This window comes from Protobothrops mucrosquamatus, unplaced genomic scaffold, assembly GCF_001527695.2.
Source record: "Protobothrops mucrosquamatus isolate PMUCROS unplaced genomic scaffold, P.Mucros_1.0 scaffold2909, whole genome shotgun sequence".
Lineage (NCBI taxonomy): Eukaryota > Metazoa > Chordata > Lepidosauria > Squamata > Viperidae > Protobothrops > Protobothrops mucrosquamatus.
This window is the reverse complement of record NW_015388935.1, coordinates 32902-45435: the sequence shown is the minus strand read 5'-3', so window position 1 is coordinate 45435 and position 12534 is coordinate 32902. Positions and strand designations below refer to the sequence as shown.

General features: G+C 40.9%; 1 protein-coding gene across 1 annotated transcript in view; it reads left to right on the top strand.

Moving 5' to 3' along the window:
* LOC107296629 (SH3 and PX domain-containing protein 2B-like) overlaps positions 1-12534 on the top strand; it is a gene marked incomplete at its 3' end in the record, with an annotated part of 55855 nt that overhangs the window by 10872 nt on the left and 32449 nt on the right. The window contains exon 2 of the mRNA XM_015825975.1: positions 7714-7790. Coding sequence (XP_015681461.1) covers positions 7714-7790 — 77 coding nt within the window. The remainder of the gene's footprint in view (positions 1-7713; positions 7791-12534) is intronic.

Genomic DNA, 12534 nt, shown 5'->3' with positions numbered 1-12534 from the left:
TTGGGAGAAGGGCGGGATATAAATCAAAATAAATAAATAAATAAATAAATAAATAAACTTCTAATTGAAAAGTTTGGTAGTCTGGTTTGGAAGCATTACTGCTTCGGACAGGAAGGCTGTGTAGAGAGTGGTGAGGATGGTAGAAAAGAGTATTGGTAGTTCACTTCCTTCTATCCAGGACATGGCATATAAGCGCTGCTTGAGCAGGGTCCACAATAGTATCTGGGATGCTACATATCCTCTTCACGACCTGTTTTCCTTGTTACCTGGGAAGAGGCTTCGTGGTATCCGAAGCAGAACATCCAGATTCAGTCACATTTTGCTCCATATAGTATCAACCTTGTGAACTCTCACGTTTCCTCTTTCTGCTATGTATTCAAAATGGACAGTGATTAATATATATGTATGTGTATATATATAAAAGCTGTGTGGCCCCAAATCAACAGATTGCCACAAATTTCATCTCTGTGATCATGGGAATTTTGGGCTATCAAGGTTACTTGAGTGAGTCCCTGTAACACATAGGCTGCAGGTTATCCATTATTATTGTATCCATACCGTCTACTCAAGATAATAGCTATTCTATATGCTGACTCTGTAACTGCTTAGAGAGGGCTGTAAAGCACTGTGAAGCAGTATATATGTCTAAGTGCTACTGCTATTGCTTTAATGCAGACCAGCTTTCCACTAGGAGATAGACTTTTTCTTGCTGAATCACTGTCTATATTGCATAGTGCTGAAAGATTGGAAGGAGAAGGGCTTGTCATTCAAAACATAGTTCTATTTGCAAGGGCTTGTAAAATGTCCATCCCTTTTGGGAAATGCATTGCTTCATACAGGGAACTGGATTTATGGAGACAATACAATTCAAATGTGCAGTTGAAGTGATCAAACGACTAGTGGTATCTGGAATTGTCAGATGGCCATTCCCCAGGAACATAAGTGGGTTTATGTAAAACTCTTCTAGGGTGCTAAAAATAGCAATAACACTTAGCACTTAGACTTATATACCACTGCACAATGCTTTGTGGCCCTCTCTAAACAGTTTACAGAGTCAGCCTATTGCCCCCAACAATCTGGGTCCTCATTTTACTGACCTCGGAAGGATGGAAGTCTGAGTCAACCTTGAGTCGGTCAGGATTGAACTCCTGGTAGTCAGCAGAATTAGCCTGCAATACTGCATTCTAACACTGTGCCACCACCGCTCATAAATGAGTATGTTAGCATCATTTTTGTTTAAAATTATACAAAAGAAAAAGAAATAACGCCCCCTGAGTTGCAGTAAAACTGATTTCTTAATGATAATCCACTAATTGTTCTTCCTGATATAGATCTCTGACTGGAAGAGAGGGTGGCAAGTTCTGACAGATGACTAGAGGGATGGGTTTACCTTTCCATCTGAGTACTCCTTTAGTGATATTCTTGTGATCTGTCAAACGAAGGCAGTGGGGAAAAAGTACACTGCCTAATAGGCAGAACACTTTAGAAAGCTCCTGTTCTGCTGTTGCATCTAGCAATTTAGTAATTGTGCCTATGAAGAGTGCTTCATAGGGCTACCTATTGTTTTGTTATGTAATTGGAATGAGCATCTTTCTGGGTCTTTAAAAGTCTTCCACCTTCCACTCCTCCATCTCCTCTCTGTTTAGAAGTAGCTTGTGGAAAAAATGTAGCTTTATAAGCAGTTTGTTATTTAAAATAGGTAAAAGAAGGCAAAATATAAATGGCTGAATGGAAGAATTAATGTTATATAGTCTTCCTTATCCCAGTTTCTTTCTCTCAAGCCTGAAGCAGTTAAGTTATCATAGCCCCATCATGTTGCAGAAGTCTGTTCCAAATGTTGATCTGGGCATTGTGCTTTGAATGGGTGTAACAAGGTGTTGAGTAGATACTCATTAGCTTTTTAAAAAGAAAATCTAGGGTCTATGCAGAACTCTAAGAGCTGGCAGATTCTAATCTATTTCAAAATAGCTTCTTACCATTTCTGCCTACAGAAAACCATTCTGAATATGCATAATAAAATATTTAAAGTAAGCTATTGGTTCATGTTCAAATAAGAGGAAAACAACATTGGGTATAATCCCTTTTTTAAGTAAATTTACCTAAATTTTAAGGATAAGATATGCTGTCATTGTATATCTTAAAAACCATTTTGTGGGTTCTAGAGAGCAGATCTACATTTATGATAATGATAGAGTTCTTCTTTCCAAGAATCAAGAAGAAAACATCTTCCATTGTTGAGTGTCTTTTTGGCTTCCTACCAACTCTGTCTTATGCCTTCATTTATCAAGTCAAAGTATAAAATATTTTACCTTGCTTTATATATGTATGAACTGATCAAGGGGTATGTCAGAGATTAATGCTGAAGCCTTTTTAAAGTTTATTGGAAATTAAAAGTGTTTGTATTTCTACAGCAAAGTTAGAAATACCTTAATTGAACATATTTTTTGAAATACAGCAGTGATACGTTTGGTACTTGTATTGTTTGACAGATGATCAGGTAAATTGGTAAAGAAAGCAGCACCAGCATGTCTGTCATCAGCAAAAAATATGTCAACTGCATTCTGCTTTCTGTAAGACCTTAAAGAGCACTTGTGCTTTTATATGTTGCCTACTTTTATATGTTGCCTACTGCCTTATATGTTGCCTACTTTTATATGTTGCCTACTTTTATATGTTGCCTACTTTTATATGTTGCCTACTGCCTTAAAATAATATAAATTGTAAAGAAAGTACCACCTGTAGATTAGAAGAAATAGCCCTAATGTTCCTGGTTGCAGTGGAGACATGAGCATGCATTACTGTGATTGCTTGTGTAAATGGCAAGCAAGATTAACTGGCCATTTACTTTGATTGCCTGAATGGTTTATGGGTACATCAATAAGAAGATATGGGCTGTAAATTTTAATTTACTTCTGCTGGCTGTGAATCTCAGATAAGCCAACCTAGATGCTTTTGGACTTTTAAATATAAACTAAATTGTTCTAAACCAACTCACTGGAAAAGTGACTTGCTATTAAACAATTTATCAAAGAAATATTTAAATTTATAAAGGTGATTTTATAGAATTTGAGTTCAGTTCTGCGAATTATATAAAGTAGGGCTTCCCTCAGTGATGGGTTTGAAATAATTTAACAACTGGTTCTCTGCCTCGCCTTCTCTCTTCTCTTCTTGGTCAGGGTGGGCTGCTCAGGGGGTCAACTAGGGTGGGGGCAGGAGGTCCCATCAGAGGGGCAGGCCCTCCTGATTGCGGAATTGCTGAAGGTCTCAGTTGGGGGAGCAGGAGGGAATGATAGGGGGGCTGCAGGAGTCTCGGAATGGGATGGGTGCAGGAGGGTGGGGGGGTCAGCAGGTCCTGGCTGGGGGAAGGTGAGGGGGTCAGGCTAGGGGAGCGGGAGGGCTGGGATGCCTCCATGGGGAAAGCCGCGCCCCCGCTGGCCGAGCCTCTCATCCACACTGCGGTCACTTAGGATTGCATAGAAGGGGCGCCAAGCAGGAGGTGGAGGGGGAGCAGCTGGCAGGAGGGAATCAGAGCAGCCGGGACCCCACCAGCCACCCACCCCCCCACTAGTGCAAGGATGGGCGGCACAGTTTCCCTTCCAGAGCTGCTGCCGGTCAGGCCAGGCAATGCAGGGATCACCGCTGCTTCCTGCTTCCCTGCATGGCTGGCGGGTTGAGGGGCTCAGAGCAGCAGCAGTACAGCAGCCGCCCCTGCCCCCGTCAGAGCTGCCAAGCAGACGGGGCCCGGGCTGGGCGAGGGCTCCCTTCCAGCCGTCCAGGGGCTGTTTCTGCCTGTGCCGAAGTGGCTCTGTGGCCGGTTCGACATGATGCAGGACAGTGCCTCTTATGTTTTTGATTACAAGTGGTACCTTCCTCGACCACACGGTCTCCCTGAAAGCTATCAGTTCTAACGCCGTATACAGGCGTTTGGAGAAAAAATAATAAGTCGCCATTTGATACCTGCCTTCTTCCTATGGAACCAAAGTTAGAGGGCACGTGGCTGAAGAGAGGGACGGTCGGTGTTCTGCCTGCTTTATTATGGGGCAGGCTATTAACCCTTTTATTTTTAATGAAATGGAGCAGGCTGCCTGTTAATAGCCTGCGGCGTAATAAAGCAGGCAGAACTGCAACCGTCCCTTTCTTCAACCAGATGCCTGCTAACTCGCCGAGGTCCCACATGGCCGGATGCATCCCAGCATGGCTAGTTTGCCTCCCCCCTGTCCTGGCCTCGCATGCTCTCCTTTTCCCGGGCACGACTCACTGCAGTGCCTCCTCAGCTGTCGGCTGGCCAACCAGCCAGCCAGCTCAGAGGCGGATTCTCTGAACTGCTGGTGGCGGGCGAGGCGGGGGCTGCTTTTAGTTTTCTTTTCAGGACAACTTCGGCCGATCCCCCCTCACCTGCCCACCCATCCTCTTCCCTTTCACTTCCCTTCCGAGCCCTTTTCGCAGCTCTGCCCACACAGCCATCGAAGTGGCAGTTAGAGCGCCAGAGCTGAAAAGCATTTCTCTGCCGTCGTGGAGTTGGAGATCTTGCCCTTCCCACCACCGCCCAGATGCCCTCACTTCCCAACCCATTTCTTTTCTAACCTTCTTTCTAGCTCCTCTGTCACTACTTCCGTTGTCATGTGCAGTCCCAGAAACAAAAGTTTGTGGGACTAAAAAAAAAAAAGTTCAATTAATCAATTCCAATGTCTTGCAAAAAAAAAAAAAAAGACCTCGCGAACTTGGAATTCATTGAACTTTTTTGTTTAGTCTCATAAACTTCTTTTATTTGTGGGACTGCTCACAGTGGCCGAGGAAGTGACGGAGGACCGCGTCGGAGCTGGAAAGAAGGTGTCACATGGGTCCGATCGGGGGCGGGAGGGGGTGGTGTTTCTGCCATGTCAACTGGTTCTCCGAACTCAAAAGAAATTAGCTACCGGTTTTACTGAACCAATGTGAACTGGCTGAATCCCACCACTAACTTCCCTTCTTTCCCTGGTGATTAAATTTGTTCCATATAGGAAAAGAGGAGAAATATCTTAAAAGTGTCTCCTGGAAGGAATCCCTTAAAATCATTTTTGACATGATGGCAGTTAGATCTGAATGTCTAAATTTGTTTTCACAGGGAATAAATCTAGTGCCTTATAGATAATGCTGGCACTTCAAAGTATTCCTTTAGCCTTTAAAACCTTATATGTTACATGGCCAGGTTATCGGAGGGACTGCCTCTCCCAGTTACATCTACCCATCCCATCAGGTTTAGCAGAACAGGCAAGTCATAAGTCCTGCCTCTTAATGAGTGGCATCAGATGGGACCTAGGAGACGAGCTTTTTCTCCCATGGCATCTACCTCTGGAACATCATCACCCTGGGGGTGTGATTGTCCCCGATCCTAGTGATCTTCCAGATGTGTGGGGTTTTTTTTAGCAGACCTGGGAATCTCCTGGTAACAAGGAACCTGCATATTGGTTGTATTACAGGTAGTCCTCAACATACAATCATAATGGAGTCTGCCCATTACATCCCTACATTGTAACAATCATAAAAGGGGTCAGTCATTTAGCAGCAATTGTAACTTCAAATGGTTGCTAAGCAATCGATCATAAGTTGAGGACTACCCATATGTTTAGTCTGAGGTATTCTCTCATGATCTTATTTCTATTTATGTCTAAATGTTTTGATATTTTTTAAAGAATGTTTTATTTGCAATAGTGGCGAATATCTGTAGCTCGGTTGTAGGATGAGGGTGAAGGTTCGTTTTCTGTGCATTGGTTTCCGAATGTTTCATTACCAGGCTAGATAACATCTTCAGCGGAGTACCAGGCCATGAACCTTCGCCCTAATGGTTTATTAGCTGGTTTTATTGTGCATGCCTAAAGTCAGGTGGGCAACCAAATAAATATGAACAATAAATAAAACAACCAGCAAAGAGGTTGAGGATGCCACAAGGATTGATAAATGTCAGAAATGTGATTGTGTTCTGCTAGGTCATGGCTTTGAGAATAGACTCCTCTGTTAAATCAAGATTTTGATTCTGCATAGTGACAAGCTACCATATAACTTTGATATGCACTTAAAGGGGAAAAGCATAAACAAAATTTAAAAAAAGCAAAAGCAAATTATAAAGTTACAGCCGAAAACAAAAGCTAAGTATTGCAGGGTCAGCGTTTGCTTTCAAACGTGCTGTTCTAAACAGCTCTTCAAATGATTTTATATAGCATATTTTGATTTGCTTTAAAAAGAAACAATGCCTTTGGATTGTCAATCCATAGTTCCCCTTTCTGTGCATTCTTTTGTATTCCAAAGTTTCATCTCCAAATAGACTTAGCCAGTAAAATGATTTGGCAGCCTCAAATATTTCAGGAAACGAATGAAATCAGTTTTCTGTTTTCCTGGTTTTTTGCAAATAAAATTGAAGTAGAAGACAGTTAAAGTAATTTAAAATAAAAACCCATAGCGCCTTTTGCAACCTTGCAATCAATTTATGGGAGTTTTCTGTTTGGCTCTGGGAAGATCAATGTGAAATTGCTATTTGTATAATTGTGTCTTTAAAAAAAATTGGGAATATCATTTCCTTCAGTAATCTCGCTTGAATAAATGCATACTATCAGCCTGAAAATAGATGGTTTTTAATCAATTATATATTTATTTATTTATTTATTTATTTATTTATTTATTTATTTATTTTGATTTATATCCCGCCCTTCTCCCAACGGGACTCAGGGCGGGATATATACTGATATTATTAGCTTTTTAAATAACAATCTCCTTGAAATATGCAATAAAAAGTTGTGAAGAAGAGATTTGTTTTCAGATTGGGCATTAAGCTACTACAATTTGCAAATGATTATTTACTTAATTACTTTTAGGTATGGTTTCATGTGGTTTTTATATATAAAATATTGCTATTTTATAGGATGACATTTTAAAATTAATATTTTTATTGTATACTCCTGGAATCTTTGTAGTGTGAAATATAAAAATATTGTAAATAAATAAATGAATTATGTATCACTTTTCCTAATGGGGCATACGTATCTGCTAATTATATTCTATTAGTATCTAGTGGCTGGGTTTAAATAATATTTTTCTGCTCTGATGGCCTCCTGTGGTTCTTAGAATTACAGATGACTGGCAAGGAAGTCCAAACCATCTGGAAGTCCAATACATCATATTGGGGAAAACTGAAAGGTTTTCTCAGAAAATGGTGTAAATCTGCAGTGCACTTATGACAATTCCATATGCTATTTCCGTTTCATTATATTGACAAATTGATATAAACAGTATTTTGCTTTTTACTGATTAGTTCCATATTATTTTGGGGTATACATCTAAGAGTTTGGTGTATTCTGTGTCCTTTTGCTATTGTGTATATCAGAAAGAACTGTCTAATAGTTTTCCCAGAGGGCTATTTTGGAAAGAACTTGTAATAGAGAGAAAAATCTTCCACTTTCACCCCAAATCCACCTATATTTCCCAGAAGATTCAAGTTTCTAAAAGTTTCAATTTATCATAGATACGAATAAAACAACTCTATCATTGAATGTCCTTCTTCCTTTTCCAAGTTTGGTACCTTCCCAATGTGTTGAGTTTCAAAATGGGAAAATGATTACATTGAAAAGTATATTCATATACAATTGACTAAGGATTATTGCCACCTCAAAGTATTCATTAGAGTGAATTTCTAATAAAACAACAAATAACTTTGTTTTTTCTTTATGTTATTTATCATAGGCAAAATTCTCTTCCGACGAAGTCATATCCGTGATGTTGCTATTAAGCGCCTTATACCCATTGATGAGTATTGTAAGGTAATGGATATTTTTTATTAGTTTGATTAGGGCACCACTTTCAATATATGGCTCCTTATTATACACAATCATCATTGTTGGTTCATATTTTCACGTGACCTGGAATGTTACAGCTGTTCACTCAGTGTCAAGCCCCTGGGCTCGACACGAACCGGTGGGGGGGAGGAACGGAGCAGCCAGCCGAAGCCACCCGCAGCCAACCTCTGTCTGATGCCGGCTGAAATCCCGTGTGCCACCCGGATCCCAAAAGCCAGCTGGGCGTCGGAGACGGGCCAGCTGGGCGTCGGGGGGCTGCCTTTCACCGCGGCTGCCTCTCCCTTGTTGCCGGAAGTCAGGGAGGAAGCCGGGTATGGCGTTTACCAGCTGGGCATCGGGAACATTGCCTGACGCCGCGTGGCACGCTGCCGGTGGCCGGGGAGGACACCGGCCGCTGTGTGAGGCTGCTGGGCTCCAGAAGGGCCGCCTGATGGCATCACACACCGCGGAGTGACTCCGGTGGCTGCAGAGGCCATGTGGCCCGGAGAGGCCACCCGACTGAGGAAAGGCTGCAGTGTTGCATCCAGAGGGGGGGGGGTCGGAAATTGGACTGCAGCTTTTACCTGCACGGACCGGATGCTGGCTTGCTGATTGGGGTGGGGTTGGAGGGCAGGGCACATCTATGTAAGGCACTGGGAGCAAACCATTCTCAGTGCTGACTTTCATTTTGCATGCATTAAACACTTGTTGGTCACTTTGTTCCTGTGTTCCTGGCGTTTGTTTTCAGCAGACAGAGGACATCGGACACTCAGTTGTTGTGTAAATCTGATAAGAAAATACTACCAAGTAGTAGAAGGTTACTTTATAAAGACTTGAAATTGAGGGAGGGCACCTGCTTTCTTCCCCCCAAAATCCAGCCATGTTTTCCCAAAAATAAGACCTGGCCTTTTTTTTTTTTTTTTTACCTCCAAAAGAAGCACCAGGTCTTATTTTCAGGGAGTGTCTTTTCCTCTCACCTCCAGCATCAGCCCCACCCAGCCGACCCATTTCTTCTGCAGCCGAAGGAAACAGATTAATTGTGCAGCTGAGAATGGAGCTCTGGCCTGCATTTCGCAGTCAAAGGCTTTTCCGGAAAGCTACTGCAGCCAAGAACCAAGCTATGGATTCAATCCATAGCTCGGTTCTCAGCTGCAGAGGCCTTCCAGAAAGGCCTCTGACTGTGAAATGCAGGCCTGAGGATGCAGCAGAAGAAGTGGGCTGGTGAAGAGAGGCCTGGCTGCAAGGTAGGGGAGCAGAGGGCATGGGACAGCTCCACACTCCCACCCTAGCTTGATTTTTAGGTGTGTGCCTCACCCCAAAACTAGGGTTTATTTTGGGGGTAGGGCTTTCAGGGAAACACGGTACTACTTGTAGTAGTTGTATGCTCCTCTATGAGGGAGATGGGCAGCTGAGAAGTTTGGTGTGTGTGTGTGTGTGTGTGTGTCCCAGAACTCCAAAATGTCCAGATAAACAAAATTGCAAGCAATTTCAGTTAGTATAGAGCAGGAGTATCAAACTCGCAACATCACGTGATGTGTTGCGATGTATTGCGACTTTTTTGCCATTGCCGGTAATGGGGTAGGCATGGTTTCACTATGATGCATCCGGTTCGCAGGCCGGCAGTTTGACACCCCTGGTATAGAGTTATATTTGTTTGTTTCAGGAATACTGCAGCTTTATAAAGTATCTACTGTATGTCAATGTTAAATAATTGTGCATTTTCTCTCATTAGATCCTTTATAATGCATTATGGAAATGCTGATTTATTATTAATATATTATCATTAGGTTTGTTCGGTATTTGAAATTCACTATTAAATGCTGAATTATGGTGAATACATTGTCATTGGAACCATGTTAGTAAGTAGATGACATAATGATTTTATTAATGCCAAGCCAATAAAAATCTAATTTAGCCTCATTTATTACTCAATCACTTATCATCAAACTTATTCCTTCATAGATCTTAGCTGAAAGATGAAAGCAACTTCCCTTCTCAGCTGGAGAGAAGTTACTTCCATTAGATTGCTCTATTTTCCCACTGCTGAAAGTAATTCACATTATACCCTTCAAATAATAGCCTTTATAATACAGTTACTGCTCAGTTACAGGGGTTCCAAATCTATTTGGCTCATGGACACATTTCAAATTTTGATTAAGTCTACCCTAAAATTATTGTCTTGAATGCACAACGATGTGTGTGAATGTCTGTCTAGCTTATTGTAATCTCTGTTTCATAGGAAGACAAATTATAGAGGTAAAAAAGTACATAATGTGCCTGAGATTCTGATGTATGTATTTCTCAGTCTAAAAAGAATTGGCACTAATGCAAAGTAAATCTGGTCCTCATTTCAGGTGAGGAATTTCCACTGTATACAATTCTAAAGTGAAACAAAGCAAGACAGGAAGGTTGATTGTTTATGTGCCATCAAGTTGGTGTCACTTTTAGTGACCACATAGATTCTTTGCATAATGATCTGTCCCTAACCTGATTCTTCAGGTTTTCCAATGGTGAAAAATGGGCAATTATAAATTTTATGAATGAATGAATGAATGAATAATCATTACCCTGATTATATGAAAAGCTGCTCCTTTTTTGAAGATCAAAATATGAGTCAACTACACTTGTTTTACCTCAAGGGAACTCATGCATGGCAAAAAGAAAAGAAAAAAACAGTGAGAACAGGAGCTCAATATAGGTGGTACCATATTTCCTAAAGAAAGAGATACAACATGCAAAATTGCAAACAATTCCAAAGGAAAAAAATGGAGGACAATAAAAGAAGCCACAATGGCCATGCAAAGCAAAAATCTGAAAAGAAAAAGGACACATTTAGAAAGGAAAACAGGGCTGGATCAAGAAGGAAGAATACAGGGAACTAATCTAGAACTGTAGAGAGAATGTCTGGAAAATGAAATATCCAGATGAGTTAGGTGAAATATTTAAGACTAAAAGGACTGTTTCAGATGTATTCAAAATTAATGGGAAAGGATCTGTATATAAAGAAAAAACAGAGCTACACAATTCCCCCAAAACTGTTCTTCCAGAAATAATAATAATAATAATAATAATAATAATAATAATAATAATAATAATAATAATAATAATAATAATAATAATAATAATAATAATAATAATAATAATAATAATAAAAGTTGAAAGGGACCTTGGAGGTCATCTAATCCAACCACCCACTCAGGCAGGAAACCCTATACCATTTCAGACAAATGGCTGTCCAGTCTCTTCTTAAAAACTTCCAGTGTTGGAGCATTCACCACTTCTGGAGGCAGGTTGTTCCATTGGTTAATTGTTCTAACTGTCAGGAAGTTTCTCCTTAGTTCTAGGTTGCTTCTCTCCTTGATTAGTTTCCATCCGTTGCTTCTTGTCCTGCCTTCAGGCACTTTTTTGTGGCAGCCCCTGAGATATTGGAACACTGCTATCATGTCCCCCCTCGTCCTTCTCTTCATTGAACTAGACATACCCAATTCCAGCAACCGTTCCTTATATGTTTTAGCCTCCAGTCCCCTAATCATCTTTGTTGCTCTTCTCTGTACTCTTTCTAGAGTCTCAACATCTTTTTTACATAACGATGACCAAAACTGGATTATGAACAATAAGTTGAAGGGGGCAAGAGAAAAGCTTGAAGGCGGTAAAAACCTGTTCGGGGATACTTCTTTGAAAAAATAAATCTTTAGGATCAGATGAATTGTAGCTTTGCATACTGAAGAAAGTAGCTGGTGGTATAGCTAAACTCTTATGTATTTAGCTTTGAGAAATCCTGGAGTACTGATGAAGTACTAGATGACTGGAGGAAGGCAAGTGGTGTTCTTTTTTTTCAAAAAGGGAACAAAGGGAGATTCAGCAAAGTACAGTATAGATCTGTCTGACATCAATACCTGGAAGGATTGTAGAGCAGGTCATAAAGAGATCAGAGTGTAAATGTCCTCAAAACAATCCAGTATTTACCTGTGGTCAGAACTAATCTTTCCAGACTAACCTTATCTCATGTATTGATTGGGTGCCTTTGATAGATTGTGTGAATGTATGTTGACTTCAGCAATGCCTTGACGAAGTACAATGTCTAATGGGATGTTAATTCACAATCTGATTTTGTATGTTCTAGGTGGAGATAACTTTCAAGTGAATATATTGCTGGTTTGAAAATCGTAGTTGACTGCTCCTTGTCACATTGGAGAAAGGTACCTATCTCCTCAAGGTGCAGTCCTACGTTTTCAACTGTTTAATATTTTTATTAATGATCTGGATGAGAATACAAAAGGATTGCTTACAGTTTTGCAGGTGACACAAAATTGAATGGGTTTGCTAATACCTCTAGGAAACAAAAATTAAAAAAATTAAAAATCCTGATGGGGTTAGAGAAATGGGCTGAACTTTAAAAAAATTTTTTAATGAAGACAAATGCAGAATTCTTGATTTGCAAAATAAAAAAAACCATAGCTATTGGGTGGGAGATATGTGACTTGACAACGGTACTTTCAATCAGTCAATCAATCAGAATAGAGCTGGAAGTCCCGCCTGGACTACTGTAATGCTCTCTACATGGGGCTCCCCTTGAGGAGCACCCAGAGGCTCCAACTGGTCCAGAATGCGGCCGCGCGGGCGGTGTTGGGAGGGACTCGTCGCTCCCATGTAACACCGCTGCTGCGCGAGCTGCACTGGTTGCCGGTAGCCTTCCGGGTGCGCTTCAAGGTGTTGGTCATCATCTTCA